Source organism: Nicotiana tabacum, chromosome 22 (genome assembly GCF_000715075.1).
Source record: "Nicotiana tabacum cultivar K326 chromosome 22, ASM71507v2, whole genome shotgun sequence".
NCBI lineage: Eukaryota > Viridiplantae > Streptophyta > Magnoliopsida > Solanales > Solanaceae > Nicotiana > Nicotiana tabacum.
In genome coordinates, this window is record NC_134101.1 from 47448969 (window position 1) to 47467326 (window position 18358).

An 18358-nucleotide genomic window follows, 5' to 3' on the forward strand; every position below is an offset into this window, starting at 1 on the left:
ATGAATTCTCTTGTGTTGCTTGTTCTCACAATTATTATACCAACTAAATTTGGGATTGAATCCCATGAATTCTGGAATTTATCAAAGGTAAATATGAGCTCATTCACCTGCCATGTAAACCTTATAAAGATGCATCTATGATATGGCTACATGTGCATTTATTATTAACCGGCAACCTGATGTTTGTGAGGTAACTTGCTCAATAATTTAATTTAGAGCATAATTTTCATATTTTCTATTCAAGACAGTTCATCTTGATAAGTTGGTTTACATCACAATTGATTTAGCAAAATAATTTATTGAGTACCTCCACTTAATAGCTAAACTATTGTTTATGAGAACAAAGTTATCTATATCAGTTTGATATTCGTTATATACGGAAGTATATTACATTCTTCCTTTATAAGTGGTTTAGGGTTAAGAACCAAATAATTTTATCTTATTATTATTGATATGCGGTGTATATTTTAATTAACACCATAACGCACAAAGGAGGATTTTCAAAAGTTGAGGAAGCAAGTTAGTTTTCTAACGTGAAGGGGAGAAAGGATAAACAATTGAGGAAAAATTACGTGAAATGAATTATCATTTGTACATCTAGATCCTCGAATAACATAATATGAACTTGACGTTCATAAAAAGATAATTTATCTGCAATATAGTACAAAGCATGCCAGACGCATTTGCTCTCCCAAAGAAAGTAACTATATTCTCACTAGAAATGCTCCTATAAGAATAAGTCCTAGAAGGACAAAGTCTATGGTACACTTAAAACCTATAGACAAATTGGTTTCAAATAATATTCTTGATAAAGAAGATAAGCAAATGATCAAAACGATCATAACAAAGAGGCAAGTGATCTAGAAGATCACATGACATAACACTCCATAAAATCTCAGGAGAGGTTCAGGTACATGAAAATATGAATGAAGAGATCTCTATGTTATGTCTTTATAAAAAAAGAAGGTTGGAACCGATATAAAACGTTCGTCGACGACATCTATGATAGCGCTAAATATATATTTGAGGATCTTAAGTCCGGAGAAACGATTCAAGTAGAATTGGTTTCATATAAAAGACATGTAGTTTCGGACCTGCAGTTCAAAACTTAAAAATATTAAGTCAATGGTGTGTGCAATCACTTTTATCTATCTTATATGTCTAGCATGACATAAAACTTGATATGCATCTAAAGTCTATCTATATAGCTTATATGACAATCCCTAAAGAATTTAGATCGCTTAAAGCATATACAATTCTTAGTCCTAAAGTACCACATCCTAAGTGCAATTTGTGCACATATGTATCTTTCTATAACTATAAGCATGATAATGTGATAACGAGAATTTTTACCTCTATGGAGATATTGAAAAGCCATTCTACGATATTATATGAAGGTATTATATATCTATCAAGAATGATGATTTCAAGATGAAACAAATTCGTTCAAGTTAATATGGATGATTTGTTTATCAAATCTATACTAACGATCTTTTGAAGATGGTACACATTCGAATGCGAAGGCTCAAAGATGTGAATTGATGTTCTTATCAGAAGGAGTTAATACACGTTGTACTCTTTTTCCCTTACAATGTTTTGTCCCATTGAGTTTTTCTTGCAAGATTTTTAATGAGGCAACCAAAAGGCGTATTTCTAAACATGTGTACTCTTTTTCCTTCTCTAAATTTTTTTTCTACTGGGTTTTATTTTAATTAAGGTTTTAGAGAGATTTTATAATTTGTTATTTGGTGGCTAAGTCAATTTTCTATTTCATTATAATTATCTCAAACCAATAAGAATTTTATCTCTACCTTTCTCGCAATACTTTCTTCTTCTTTTATTTTATTGTTTTATAACAAATACATCAAACTTCAAATCTAACTAAAAATAATTCATATATTATTAACCAAAAATCTTGATTAACCGGATAGTAATCTTCTATCTCCTGACCTGGAACTGTTGTCAATGGCGGCTTTCAGCTTAGGCTTTTTCTCTCTCCTTCTCCTTCTCCTCCTCCTCGTCCCTCTATTCCTCTTAGCCTTCCTCGCGTTCATCGTCCGACCACGTCCCGCAAAAGTCCCAATTAAGAACCGCCACGTGTTCATCACAGGCGGGTCAAGCGGCATTGGCCTAGCTCTAGCTCAACGGGCTGCTTCAGAGGGAGCAAAAGTCTCAATCCTCGCTCGTAACACTAGCAAGCTCGAGGAAGCGAGGGATGCGATTCGGCTTTCCACTGGCCGCGACGTGGCCATTTTCAGCGCTGACGTCAGAAACTACGAGGCCGTAAAGGAAGCTATAGAAGATGCAGGGCCTATTGATGTGTTGGTGTGCAATCAGGGCGTATTTGTACCTGAGGAATTGGAGACCCAAAAGATTGAGGAGATCAAGTTCATGATTGATGTGAATTTGACCGGGACTTTTCATTTGATTAAAGCTGCTTTGCCTGGAATGAAGAATAGGAGCGGCCGCGGACCTGGATCCATCGCTATCATGTCTTCACAAGCTGGCCAGGTTTGATATCTCTGGTTCAGGTTTCAATTTCAATGCTGATCTAACCTCATAGACCTCTGATTTAAAGGTTAAACTTACTCTTAGGTGCGGTTAAATATGGAGGAAAATATGTATCATCCAAAATATTTTACTTAGGAGTTTTGTTAGGTATATAAGTAAATGTGAATACCACTGGTACAAGGAGTATCATAGATCCTAAGGAAATGGGAGAAGGCATTTTTCGCAAATGTAAGGTAACCAAACACCGCAAAATGATTTTCTCAGATTCTGTTATACCGAACATAGAGTTAAAAGAAATTAGTAGTGCTGCCAAATTGGTATATCTGTGGACACGAGGACGATTAAGGAGCTAATGTATCCTGATGTGAATATTTCTTTACCAACTATGCTTACACCAAGTCAAGGGCATGCTTGATTGCATTATATGAACATGCTTGATTGCATTATACTCTTTTGCCTTAATTTGTGCTGTCAAATTTCTCTTCGACCATTTCTGCAGTTTGCCCTGTAAGAATTGAAGATGAGATTTGATATTTATAGCAAAAGTCCAAGGAAAATGCTTAGTGACAGCTATACTAATTCACAAAGTGTGGGCAATCTTATGATTTTGCATTATGCTAGTTGGTACACAATTCTTGAATATGAATCTTACTTAATCTTCTGTTCCCATTGATATCTAATCTCTATTGCAATTTTTATTTGTTATTTCGTCTAGGAATTTTTGGACAAAAGGAAAGAACAATAAGTTAGAGATGATCATCGCAATCGTCCAATACAACTAATTTTGTTTCCCTTGTGTTCACATGTATGTGTATTCATGGTTAAAAGTTTAACCGAAAGATCTGCCTCTGCACATACTTTCTCAAATAGTAGTTTAACCTGAAAGACTGGAGATTGGTCCGTGATGCAACAATATGGCATAATTAAGGGAGAACTTGTGTCTTTAGCCAGCAACATTTCTTCAAAAGTTTATAACTTGAAAGAGTGGAGCTTGGTCTGTGATGCTAAAATATGATAGAATCAACAGAATTTCTTTCCCCATACAATTGTATTACTGAACTTTAACCATGTTTCTGTCTCTTAATAGCTGATTTGGTTTTCGTTTGGTATTTTATTTTGTCTTAGGTTGGCATATATGGTTATACAGCTTATTCAGCCAGTAAGTTTGGCCTCAAAGGACTGGCAGAAGCATTGCAGCAGGAGGTTATTGGTGAAAATATTCACGTATCACTAATATTTCCCCCGGACACTGAAACTCCTGGATTTGCTGAAGGTTGGACATGAGAATAGATCCCACTCTGTTTCTTCTGGTTGTTATTACAATGCACGAACTAAAATGATATGCTACTTGTTTAAATATTAAAAATTGGTTTTATCTTATTTCTTATGAATAAATCATCATGCCGGAAGGATTGTAGGTTAGTGGTTGTTTAATAGAGTTACATATATAAACCTTTGCATTGGGATTTCTTTCCAACAAAGCAAACAAGTCTAACTTTACCTTATCAAAAAAAGAAAGAAAAAAGAACTGGGTTATTCTAGCGCTGTTTCTAAACAGAGGCAGATCTAGCCCTTCAGTTGGGTTGGGGGTGGGTCAACCAAACCCATTTCTTTCTGCTTGCTTCATGTTTGTCTATGTAATAAAAATTTAAAATGTAATATGACCATATCCACTCCGAAACCACTAACTCTAAATGAGATCTACCTCTGAATCTAAATTGATATGTTAGTTATATATCCTTTTCTTTAGTCTCATTTTTCTTTATCTTTTTTTGAGAGCACATAGAAGTTTGATCAAGCAAGTTGAAAATGAAAAAGACGATAGCACTGGTCTTTTAACCAATTACTCAGAACTGTTAGTTGTAAGCATGGGATAGCACAAATTGATTAGTCAATTTATTATATATGCCTAGAGGAACAGAACCAGAAAATATTTGCTCCTTGATTATGATATAGCTCATGATGTGTTGCACATATTAAATGGAGTACATTTTATCGTGATTCAATTGGCTATGCAAGATCTGTTTCTGCCTTTTATCTTCTTGAAATGGCATGAGGATTCCTAGAACCTGACAGGATGTTAAATGCTGCATTGGAGTGTCGTTTGGTCTATTTGGATAGTACAGCTCTAGAACAGTTTGAAGCTTAATGTGTATTGCCTCTGCTTCGTTTTAGTAAGAAGAATGTGGTCAAGGTGTTGACATGCTTATGCGAGTTCAGGAGTTCCATTCTTTATGACTTTTAGACTGATACTTTTCTATTCTTATTTGCATATTTCAGTCTTGCAGTTTTGTCTCTATTCTCATTTAACCATTGTAACCTGTTGCTGCATTTTTTTTGTGTGAACCTGCTTGGTGCTCTCTTTATTTTAATAGTTTACTATTTACCAATCCGAAAGAAGAGAGAAGAAGAGAAAATGTGAAGAGTGCGCATGGAGATAATGCATGCACTAATATTGAACCTTGGGAGATAATGCATGCACTAATATCCCATGGAGATAATGCATGCACTAATAATGCGCATGGACATCATCATCACTTTCGGTGTTGCACCCATCTCATTCAAAGCATTTGAGATGAAATCTTAGATACTCCTAGTACCCTTGCTTCTGAGGCATGCACACATTGTTTAATATACTTGATAGGTGCTGCTTACCTGACTGATAATCAGCTTAAGTCTGAATAATTTTGGTTATACTCTTTTACCATCTATTTTTCAGTATTTCACCCGTTTGAACAACAATTATGAAAGTCTCATCGTTATTGCAGAGAACAAAAGAAGGCCACGGGTGACTAGTATAATAGCAGCTTCTTCTGGTGCCATGAAAGCTGACGAAGTTGCCAAGATAGCTTTGAATGGCATTAAATCAGGAAATTTTACTGTCCCCTGCAACTTTGAGGGATTCTTGCTTTCCATAGCAACTGCTGGTCTATCTCCTCAAAGATCATTCCTGATGGCATTTGTCGAAGTGATGGCTGCTGGAACATTACGTGTTGCTGGTCCTATGTTTCCAGTGGAATTGGTACGGAAGCATAGAGAAATGCCTGGAGGAAGGAAATAGCGAATTCACTTAGCACAGTCTAACAAATGCTTTTTGCAACTTCCTTAAAAATTTAGTTTGTAGTTTGATCCACGGGTATACTAAGACCAAAACTATGTAGTCCTCGTTCCTATTAGATTTTGTCCATTACCAAGTTTCGCTGGCTAATTTAACCAGTTTTTTCTATCTACTGTACTTGAAGTTCATAGATTTTTAGTTAACTGGTAAGGTTGTAGGTTCTCTATCAACTGCTACTATTAGTTTTGCTTTTAAGCTTAATATTCTTGAGACAGAGACAGGAAGGAAAAGGAATAAATTTCATGTGCATATGTCCAATTAATACATGGAGACAGGAAGGTTAAACAAATAATATGCAGTAATGGAGGAATAAGTGGACAGATCATTGAAATGTTGGGAAGAATAACTGCACTTTCTTTTCCCTGTGGTTTAGTCAACCGCAAGCCATCAGTACCACCAACGAGCATTTGCTTTTTGTGCCCTCACCAGTAACTTTCCCTCATGTACGGATCCTAGGCCAATGCAGTTAAATTTACGGCTTTCAGTTCGAATTATGTATAGAAGTAAAAGAACTAAATGTTATAAGTGTAAATAAACTGTAACCATTCTGAATATCCACCTGCTTCTCACTACTAGAAATCCGCTAAAAACCGACCAAAGTTGGTCGGTTATGGCCAATTACCGACCAAAACGCGACCATTTGGGTGTGGACGATATTTTAATGGTAGGAATGGTTTACCGACCAAAGTTGGTCGGAAATTACCAACTCGGTAGCTTTAAACGACCATCCGACAATTTAAATTATTTACCGACCAACTTTAGTCGGAAACATATTTTATTAATTTAATTTTACCGACCAAAGTTGGTCGGTGTAATTAATTTATGTTTTTATTAATTATTAAAATAAAATAAAAATCGACCAACTTTGGTCAGTAATTGAAAATATATATATATTTAAAATAATCAAAATTAAACAGTACCGACCAACTTTGGTCGGTAACCTCAACAGTACATGCAAAATACCGACCAAAGTTGGTCGGTAATGTTGAATTCTAGGAATTCAATGTTCATTAACCGACCAACTTTGGTCGGTAATTTATAATTTTTTTATTTATTTATTAAAAACCGACCAACTTTGGTCGGTTTTCTGGGTTTAATTTTGACATAAAATGCCTGTTTTGGTAGCTACACCACCTGCCAGCATACCAATACCCCTAACAACTGAATTACAACAACAACACAACAATAACAACAACACAACAACAACCAAACATTCAATATATATTTTAAAACTAACAAATTAAAGTTCAATTGAACATAACAATCCAAAACCAAGTTAAAACTAATTACAACAAGTTCAAAACTGGTTCTATTTGTCTAGTTCAAAGTATATAAAAGTCAGGGGGTATTTTCTACAACATCATTATCACCGTCTTATGAACTTTCATTTACAAGAAGGTAAAGAAAACGGTCTTGTGGAGGACGGGAAGAACGATCACGGGGAGGACGGGAGGAACGATCACGAGCAGGACGGGAGGAACGATCATGTGGAAGTCGACCCTCTAGCGATGACTCACGAGACCGGGGCAACAGAAAAGCTCCAGTAGATAAGAGAGTTCTGATCTGAGCTTGCATGCCAAGGAATTGAGCATCTCTAAGCCTTTCTCTTTCTTTGACCGCTTCTAGCTCGAATGTGAGCTTTGTCACTGTCTCCCGCATAGCGGAGAGGCTCTCCATATTAAGTTGCTCGCCTTGCGAGGAAGTCCCTATTCCTTGCATTCCACATTTATAGCGATGGGACTTTTTAGTAGGAAGCCCGTATACCTTTCTCCATTTTGGACGCCAATAGAATCCAACCATATTCTTTCAGCATCCTCGTCCGAAGGTTGTGTTGGCTCGCCCGATTCACCAGCTGGATGATTACGAATGAATTCCTCCACGTTACTTTGGTAGCGACCCTATATTATTTTAAATTAAATCAGTATTTCAAAATTCTTATAAAAGTAAATTATAATACTTAAAGAAAATTGAAAGCTTACATATGCAGTCGAGGCCCGGTCCTCGACCCACCTATCTTGATCCCCCTCTTTCTTTTTCTTTACAATACGCGTCTCCTTGAATAGCTCATCATGGCTCATTGGACGCCCATACTTCTTTTCCTGAAAATAAATTAATTTAGTTAATAAACATAATAGATATACTTAGAAAAGTAAGATAATTTAAGCAATTACGTACCAAACTTCTTTTTATTGTCCCTAAGTTGATCGCACCTCCAGTGTGCAAGGAGCCTCCCTTCTCGGATGCGCGATCTTTCTTTCCCTTTTTGCTCTTCTCTAAGAACTCCGCGGTAAGCCATTTCCTTTGAAAATCATTCCATAAATTCTCAAGTAACGAGCCATGCCTCTTGTTCTTCTTTCTAGCATCCGATAAAGCATCCGTCAATCTCTTGCGAGCTTTATGATGAAAATTTGCAGTCACTTCCGCGCTATAGCGTTCTTCCCATACACACTTGCTCTGTATTTCAAAAGTTAAATATTAGATGGAAACATCATAAATATAAATTATTAAATTGGTTAAAAGAACATTTATACCTTAAATTGATTGAAAATTTGCTCCTTCGGCGAGAATGGGAAATCAGTCCAAGTCGCATAAGGGCCATCATAAAGCTTTTTGATGGCATCGATGATTATCTTCGTAGTCTTATTACCCGGCCCGAACCTTCAATTTAACAATAAAAATACATTAATATCTTAGTAAAAATGTTACAAAATAATAGACGCAAAAATAACAAATAACACTTACCCATCACCCTCAGGGACTAAGATGATCCTGCCATATCGATCGTAATGCACTACCTCGTCATCATTATCCGAAACATGTGTATCAGAGGCATATGTAGACGGTGTAGGCGGGTTAGAGCTACCACCTCGCAGGCGAAGGCCTGAAATAGATGGAGTCGATGATGAAGATAGTTGCGATCTCTGTGACTGCGACATAGCTGGAAGCGACCCAAGTGGCTGTGATACTGATGGCTGTGACCCGAGTGGCTGTGACATGGATGGATGTGATATATAGGGATGTGATGTAGATGGCCGCGATGCAGATGGCTGTGAGGCAGCTGCACTGTATGTCGGACGTATAGTCCTATGGCCCAGTGATAGAAGACCTAGTGTCTGGATGAAGGTGTACGACTCATGATACTGTGGCAGCTCAGTATAGCCGTGTGGTGGAGGATAAGACATAGGCATCTCTGAAAAGGGTGGACAAGAGGGACTATTATTATCTACCCTCCTCTTTCCCTTCCTACCCTTTGCTCGACCCTGAGAACTAGTAGGGTCATTGTTACCTTGACCCTTTCCTGCCATCTGCATAATATAATACACATTTAGATTGAAACATATAAGAAACTAGCTACAAAATGAGAGTGCTTTAAAAAACCAACTTTTTAATCCTCATCGACGTATTGTTCCTCGTCCGAGAATTCTTCGTCCTCACTTGTTTGAGCTTCATCAGTTAATTCTTCGTCCTCATTTTCTATAATTGTTACTTTATTTATATCAACTTCTTCCAATATGCGTTCAGGATGTTCCAAATTATTTTCTAACTGATCGTCCACTATTTGGTGAATACTGGAGATATCGTTTTGATATGCAACATGTTAACACATTCTCGACTTCCACCCTACTTACATGCTTAGTTTTTATTACAACCCACCAATCGGACTTATTCCGCCGCAATGGATAAGGAGCATAATACACTTGCCTAACGTTATGTGCAATTATGAAAGGATCATAGCGATCATACTCTCTCGTATGATTAACCTCAATTATGTTGTATTGGTGGTGTACTCTTGAACCTCTTGTTGGATTTGGGTCAAACCACTTGCATCTAACGAGCATCAATTTCTTATATGGACAACTTGTATATTCTAGTTGTAATATTTCTTTGACCACACCATAATAATCAATATCTCCAACTTGGTTGCCATCATCACCTTGAACTCACACCCCGCTGCTGTTGCTATTTTTATTTTTAGAGCAATCATCTGTATGAAACTTATAACCATTCACTACGTACTTAGACATTGTTGCGACTTGAAGCCAGGTCCCCAAGATATATCTTTCAAAAATTTATTTACACCATTATTTGGATCATTTACCTACATAGTGTTAAAAAAATTCATAAGTTAGCACAACTTATGAATCAATTTTTATAGCGGGAACATCCGAAGAAAATTATCCGGATAAACTTACAAACTGTTTGAACCACGTATCAAATCTCGTATATACAATATCATGGCCAAATTGACCCACAAAGTGACTGTGACACGTCAAATATTTTTAGTAGTTGCATCAATATGTAATCACAGTAAATTTTACATTTTGATAACTAATAAATCAATACTTACTTGAGAAATGGTACAGCTTCGGGACAATTTAGCAACACATGAAGTGTAGCTGACTTATACTCCATATCACTCAAACTTCTCTTTCTAACATCCTTAGAATATCGTCCTGGTTGATTGAATATGGACATTGGTGGATATAATGGATTATTCATACATTCGGTCGTGTGCCTATTGGTCCTATTCCTAGAACATGGCACGTTACTCTCAAAATAATAAGAACAAAAATGTGCAGTTTCCTTTTCAAGATAGGCTTCGCATATAGATCCTTCAATCCTATTCCTCTGCTTAACAAATTGTTTGCATTTGCCAATTGTCCTACATAATGTCATGTTAGCCAAGAACATTAAAATAAAATAGAATATTACATCAAACTTATAATATTACCTCTCAAAGGGATACATCCATCTGCATTGAACAAACCCTCCAAGTTATGCCTCGTGTACAAGGTGGATTGGAAGGTGTTCCATCACATTAAAGAAATCATATGGAAATAGTTTTTCCATCTTACTAGAAGTTACACGAATGTTCTGATTCATCTGAAGTAGGTTTTCTTCCCTTAGTGTGGTAAAACACAAGTCTTTGAAAAATAAACTAATCTCTGTGATGGGTTTTCAGATTCTTTCAGGCAAATCACAAAATGCAATAGACACTAAGGTCTCCATGAAAACATGACAGTCATGACTTTTCAAATGGCTCAACTTCCCTACCTCATCTACTTTTTTTCCCAAGATTCGACGCATAACCCTCAGGCATCTTCAATTTCGTAACCCAATCACAAATTTATCGTCTTTCCTCCAAAGTGAATGTATAACTTGCTTTGGACTTGAACACCTTACAATTGTTTTTTGTCTGCAAGTATAATTCAGGCCGCATGCAATATTCTTGTAAGTCCATTCTAGCCTTCAGATTATCTTTTGTCTTACCTTTAACATCGATCACTGTGTTGAACAAATTGTCAAAATAATTCTTATCAATATGCGTAACATCAAGGTTGTGTTGGAGAAGATTATCCTTCCAATAAGGCAACTCCCAAAATATACTTTGTTTCGTCCAATTATGAGTAACACCATATTCGGGGAATCTATAAGATGGAGCCTTAGTAACTTTACTGAAGTTCTGGACCCTCTCCCAAATTTCCTCACCTGAAAGTATCGGAGGTGGAAAATCATATTCCACTTTATTCTTTTTGAATGCATTTTTCATCCTTCTAAACTCATGATCATCAGGCAAGAATTGACGGTGACAATCAAACCATGATTGCTTTCGGCCATGTTTCAAAGTGAACGCTTTACCATTTTTCATGCAGTAAGGACAAGCTAGCTTCCCTGCAGTCATCCACCCAGACAATATTCCATAAGCAAGAAAATCGTTAATAGTCCACATTAAATTAGCACACAAATTGAAATTCTGCTTGGTTGATATGTCATATGTTTCAACACCATCATACCACAATTGTTTTAGCTCATTAATCAAAGGTTGCAAATATACATCAATCAAACTTTTTGGATTACGTGGACCCGGGATAATACAATTTAAGAATATATATGGACTAGTCATACACAACTTAGGTGGTAGATTATAAGGTGTAAGAAAGATAGACCAACATGAATATGGTGTCACATATATAGAAAAAAGGCGTAAAGCCATCCGCTCACAGACCTAACCGAATGTTCCTTGGTTTACTAGCAAAATCTGGATATGTCCTATCAAAGTGCTTCCAAGCTTCTCCATCTGAAGGATGACACATAATACCAGGTGGTCTTCTATTTTCAAAGTGCCATCTCATATGATGAGCAGAACTCATCGACGCATATAACCTCTTTAACCTACGTATAAGAGGTAAATAATGCATCGCCTTGACATCAACCATATTCCCGCTAGAAAGCCTCTTGAAACGAGGCTTTTCACAAAATTTACAATTGTCTAAAGTTGCATCATCTTTATAATATAACATGCAAACCATCTTCACAACAATCAATTCTCATTGACGAAAGTCCTAACTTAGAAAGCAATCTCTTTGCCTTATAGAAATCACCAGGTAAGTTGATATTAGGGTCAACTAGTTCACTCATAAGGTCAATGAAAAAGTCCATGGCTGCTTGAGAAATATTCCAATCAGATTTGATACTTAGTAAACTAATTGCAACAGACAGCTCATAGTGCGGACTTCCTTCACGTAGTGGACGACTAGCTTCCTCTAACTGTTCATAAAAATATTTTGCGTCATCATTAGGAGTTTGTTCAACATTTTCATTGGGCTCACCCCCAAAAGCATCCGCAACCATATCCTGAATTCTAGAATCAAGATTTGTATTCTCCACCGACCTACTACTTTCACCAACAACCATGTTATGAAATATCCCACGGCTACCATTGATCTCTCCATGATTAGTCCACACAAAGTAATTCTCTATAAACCCCTTCCTATAAAGATGAAGCTTAACTTCCTCCGATTTTTTAAACTTCATACAATCGCACCTGACACAAGGGCACCTAATTACTCCTTCACTTTGGTATGGTGGAAGTGACATTGCATGTCTAATAAAGTCATCAACCCCTTCTACAAAATTCTCCCGCAATCCCCGCCAATTAGGATAATTCCTATTGTACATCCAAGTACGATATTCCATCTATACAAATAAAACAAGATTAAATTATTTATTCTATAATTATAAATTAATTAATTTTTTTTAGTTAATTCAAGATAATTTTTTTTCTAATTACACCAAAAATTAAATTATATTAAATATAATTAATTATAAACTAAAATTTCAATTTATATCCTAAAAAGTTCAATTCATATCCAAAAGATTCAATTTATATCCTAAAAGTTTAATTTATATCCTAAAAAGTTTAATTCATATCCAAAAGGTTCGATTTATATCCTAAACGTTCAATTTATATCCTAAAAGTTCAATTCATATCCAAAAGGTCCAATTTATATCCTACAAGTTCAATTTATATCCAAAAAGTTCAATTCATATCCTAAAAGTTCAATTTATATCCTACAAGTTTAATTTATATCCAAAAAGTTCAATTCATATCCTAAAAGTTCAATTCACAAGAACGAATCCTAAAAACTAAAAGTTCAATTCATATCCTACGAGTTTAAATATAAACTAAAAGTTCAATTTATATTCTAAAAATTCAACCCATACCCTAAAGGTTCAATTTATATCCTACAAGTTTAATTCATATCCAAAAAGTTCAATACATATCCTAAAAGTTCAATTCACGAGAACAAATCCTAAAAACTAAAAGTTCAATTCATATCCTACGAGTTTAAACATAAACTAAAAGTTCAATTTATATCCTAAAAATTTAACCCATACCCTAAAAGTTTGATTCACAAGAACAAATCCTAAACCCTAGATTCTAACTAAACTATTCAAGACAATACAAAGTTAATAATTCAATTCTAAATAAACTATTCAAGACAATACAAACTCAAAATTGAAAAACTCATCAATTGAAACTAATTCATAACCGATTAACTAATTAACAAAACTAATTAATTAATAAAACTAATTAAAACAAGACCTAAACCCTAGATTTCAATAAAATTAATGCAATGTTAAAATAATCAATTGAAACACTAATCAATTGAAACTAATTCATAACTAATTAACAAAACCTAGAATTAACAAAGAAATAAGTTGTAATTCAAACCTAAAATTTTTAGGAGGTGGAGAAGGAGGCAGCGCGGCAGTGGCGACGTCGGCAGCTGGGCGATGGCGACGCGAGGCGGGGAATGAGATTTGTGTGAGGGAAATAGAGAAGGAGATGGGAAGGTATTAAATGAGAAGTTAGGGGAAATTTGGAGAAGAAAGGTAAGAGAAATGAGGGGAATCCCGTATTTCAATTATGATTTTAGAATTACCGACCAAAGTTGGTCTGTAATTTTGGTCGGTACATTAAGTGTTGACCGTTTGACTAAAAACCAACCAACTTTGGTCGTTTTTTTTAAAAAAAACTATTTTTTTTTGTGTTTTTTTCTTAAAATATTATAAACTATAAAAAATAAATTATAAACTATAAGCATTTATTTTATTTAACTATACAATTATTATAAATGATTATAAACTATAAGCATAATCTTTATAAATTATTATATTAACTATTTACTTTTAATAAATTATAATAGCATCTATCTAAGTAAATTTTCTAAGTTATAATTAAGTATATGAGTAATTTCTCTCTCTCTCTCACACATACACTATATTGTAATTGATGCTAATAACTTCTTTTTTCATTCGTTCATCATTAATAATGCATGACATAGATTAATCGATATAGGTCGAGACGTTTTATTTTTACTATTAGTCGATATATGTCAAACGTTTTATTTTTAATATTCATCGATGCATCTAAGTAAGTTATAAGCCGATGAATCAATTTACAAATAGATATATTTGATGATAAATTATATATACTAATTAGGATCTTCACAAGTCTATCCCTAAAAGAATCCGACCCTGTGGTCCTAGCGCTTCGTGTTCTTATATATATACGGCTATACCTCTATATATACACACACACACACACACACACACACACACACACTTCATTGTAATACTTTAACTATATATATATAGCTTGTTATAGTATATGTTAGTGTGTTTATATATATAACACACACGCTTCGTTGTACTACTTTAACTACATATATAGCATGTTATAGCATATGTTAGTGTATTCATTATTTGTATTACAAAAGTGTTAACGAATTATATTTATATTATTTAGATAGTAAATATTAATGTGATTCAAATTAAAAGTTAGACAATATTTGACCTATTAATTTAACTCGTTTACTTAATACTAATAACTTCTTTCATTTCTTTAATTTGTGATATATATACATGTCAAAGATGTTTAGTATTAATTCTTCTATTTTTCATTCATTCATCACTAATAATGCATGACATAGATTAATCGATATAGGTCGAGATGTTTTATTTTTACTATTAGTCGCTATAGGTCAAACGTTTTGTTTTTAATATTCATCGATGCATCTAAGTAAGTTATAAGTCGATGAATCAATGTACAAATAGATATATTTGATGATAAGTGAAGATCCTAATTGGTATATATAATTTATCATCAAATATATCTATTTGTAAATTGATTCATCGACTTATAACTTACTTAGATGCATTGTTGAATATTAAAATCAAAATGTTTGACTATATATATATATATAAAACGCACGCTTCGTTGTACTACTTTAACTACATATATAGCATGTTATAGTATATGTTAGTGTATTCATTATTTGTATTATAAAAGTGTTAACGAATTACATTTATATTATTTAGATAGTAAATATAAAAGTGATTCAAAAGTTTGATCAATGTTGACCTAATAACCGACCAACTTTAGTCGGTTATTTTCCAGAAAATAAAATATACCGACCAACGTTGGTCGGTAATTTTAAATATAAATTCTTAAATTTTATAAAATATTTTAAATAATAAAATAATTATTAAAATTTAAAAATTTTGGTCCACATTACCAACCAAAGTTGGTCGGTAATCCAAAAGTTTCTTTGACTAAGCAAGTGTGACCAGCTGGGTCAACTTGTTGACCAATTTACCGACCAACTTTCGTCGGTATTTATTTTTTAAAAAATGTAAAATATTTTTTTTCTTATTTATTTTTAAAAAAATGTAATTTTTTTTTTCTAGTTTCCGTCCAAATTGAACGGTTTTTGGTTGCTTTTTTTGACCGACCAACGTTGGTGGGAAACATTTGGTCGGTTTTTAGCGTTTCTAGTAGTGTATGTTTTAACCATCTCTTCTTCAAACCGAGAAGTACAGGCTCTTTGATTTTTTCAGGGGAAGGGCTTTTTGTGTGGGTAACAAAAGGAGGCAGCTCGAACTTGTCTGTATTTCCATCTCATGAATACCATGTCCCTTTTGTTGGACAAGATTTTTGCAAAGAGAAGGAACATATAGAACGTCTTTTTAAAAAAATTGGCTTAAAACTATTAGGGAAAGGAGAAGATTCAGTGAAAGATATTGGGAGAAGATTAACTTAACAATTACCAAGCATGACCGAGAAGAACCGGCGTCTTATTACATAGAAAAGGAAAGAGCTGAAAGATCATTAGTCATTTGTGCAAGGGCTCAAGAAGTAGGGAACCAATTTGTGGGTTGCACCTCTTCCAAATAGCACATAATCTTGTAAATTTAGGAATAAAACTTTTCGATTAAAAGAAGACAATAATTTAGAATACCCAGAAAAGTGAAAAAGAAACTAATAGCTTGCCATGGATGGAATAATTTAAAAAAAAAAAACTAATTGCGCCTGGGACTGCTACTTTATATAAGCTCCAGACACAGTTTTTCTTAACTATAGCGCTAATGATCAGTCTCAAAATGCTTCAAAAGTGTTGAACAAACACATTGTATTCTACAATAGCATTTCCACTCTTTATATCAAACTTAAAAGTATGGGCCAATGCATAACCTCTAGCAAACCTAAACAGTCCAGTGCCTCCCACAATAGGCATCTCCCTAACATCTCTGGGAACTGAATTTCTCCCAAGAATACTTATGCTGCTGCCATTATACTTGCCTTCAATGAATTCAAAGGTCAAAACCATAAGCAATGCAAGCTCACTCTGCGAAGCGATGGAGTAAATCCCCTGTGCTCTTCCTATAATCTTAGATGATGCATTAGGCCCTACCGTTAATGCATCATCAAAAATGAAAGTTTTACCAAAACCGTAGATTCCATCTCCTCCTGTTGAAATGACTTTGATTGAAGAAGGATTTTTTCCACTGACAATGTCATGGAAGTAGAAATGGAGGCGGCTCGTTTTCTCACTTCGTTTTGTGGCTAGAATATCAGAAAATTCCTCAACAAACGATCCTTGTGAAGGATTAAAGAGGATTGAGAGAATTACGAAATACGGAATAGAGAGAGTGTAACTATAGAAAGAAGCCATTTTGTAAAGTAGAAAGTTTGGTAAGTTGAAAGAGTACAACAGGGAGATTCTTATAGAGGGAGAGTATACTGAGTTGATTATTTATTTTGTTGGTGAAGATGTTGATGGTGTATCCCTTTTCTTCTATCATAGTGGAGACTGGAATGTGGACCTCTGGAATTTGCTTGATTTTGAAGGTGATAGAAGGACATCAAAAGTTTTTAGTAATTGAGTTGAAGTAAATTTTACTATAGATGGTGTCTTTCGCTTTTGCTACCAATAAATGATAATGCATGAGTTTCGCTTGAAGTGGATGTGGTCCACCATTATCTCAAAATACTTAGCTAGCGTTATTATAGATTCTCAAATTTGTTCTCAAAAATTTAATTTGGGTGAAGTTTGATTTGAAAATGAAAATGGACATCAATTTTTAAAACATATTTTTCAAATTTATTTTGGAAAAATATGAAACATGACTTATACCCACAAGTTTTAAAAACTATCACAAATACCCAACAATACCATTATCAATAACATTCATTATATTATCGCAAATTATAGTCCTGAACATAAATAAATTTGATACAAAATTATCATTTTTATAATAAACTGCATGATACACTATCAGGTGGCCGAGAAGATGAAACAACATTGTTACAAAATAATAAATGGTGGGCTCTTTTATAAAATACAAAAGTTTGGGGCAATTTTTAAAAAATGTAATAGTGATATTTTGGCCAAAAACAGCTATTGAGTTGGTTTTGAAATTTTATCAAAATGTAGACAAAATCTATGGTCAAATATGTGTTTATCAAATAAAATTCAAATTTATTTTGACAAAATCTATGACCAAACGGTCCTTTGACTCAACGAGAATGACTAATTATCATATCACGTGAACATCTCATATCAAGATTGAAATACCAAAATGTCCTTATAAAGTTGAATGACTGTATTGCCCTTCTATTAAACATTATTACTACAATACTTTTGGAGAGAAATATAAATACTCATTACAATAAATACTTTATTAGATATAAATACAATATAATGAATGTGATGCAATTAGTGAACATTCACTATAATAAATATTACTAATAAACATCTCATGCATGTGTAAAATATTTCTAGAGCTTGTGTTTACGATAATTCTCCTTTTATTTCTCTCAACTTGAATTTTCATTTTTTTTAAATTAATGCAATCCTTTTTTTTATAAATATACATGATTCAAAACATTTAACTATACATGTATAAAAAAAAATATCATATATTAATAATTAATAATCATGCTGTCTAATCTCTTCCCCTTCTTCTAATTAAGTAATATCAACAAAATTTATACTAATATCGTGTTTTCACATTTCAGTTTCTTCTCTTTCATCTTCCATGGTAGTAATAATAGGCTGAAATTTTTTTTAATTAATTATTATTAAGAAGCACATTTCAGTT

General features: G+C 34.0%; 2 protein-coding genes across 2 annotated transcripts; one reads left to right on the forward strand and one right to left on the reverse strand.

Annotated features, from left to right (window-relative positions):
- The first annotated feature begins 1894 nt into the window (after positions 1 to 1894).
- Positions 1895 to 5737, forward strand: LOC107782703 (3-dehydrosphinganine reductase TSC10A). Its single transcript, XM_016603633.2, is given in 4 exon segments — positions 1895 to 2511; positions 3637 to 3784; positions 5280 to 5512; positions 5514 to 5737. Coding segments are annotated over 4 exon segments (999 nt in total). The 5' UTR covers positions 1895 to 1965; the 3' UTR covers positions 5586 to 5737.
- A 10418-nt stretch (positions 5738 to 16155) lies between these two features.
- On the reverse strand, positions 16156 to 17071 carry LOC107782702 (dirigent protein 22-like). Its single transcript, XM_016603632.2, has one exon. It carries the CDS (start codon positions 16927 to 16929, stop codon positions 16363 to 16365), a length of 567 nt encoding a protein of 188 aa, XP_016459118.1. The 5' UTR covers positions 16930 to 17071; the 3' UTR covers positions 16156 to 16362.
- Positions 17072 to 18358: the final 1287 nt, after the last annotated feature.

Bases quoted from the DNA above. Each gene is read 5' to 3' on its own strand.
- LOC107782702 (XM_016603632.2), bottom strand. From the start codon at position 16,929: ATGGCTTCTTTCTATAGTTACACTCTCTCTATTCCGTATTTCGTAATT.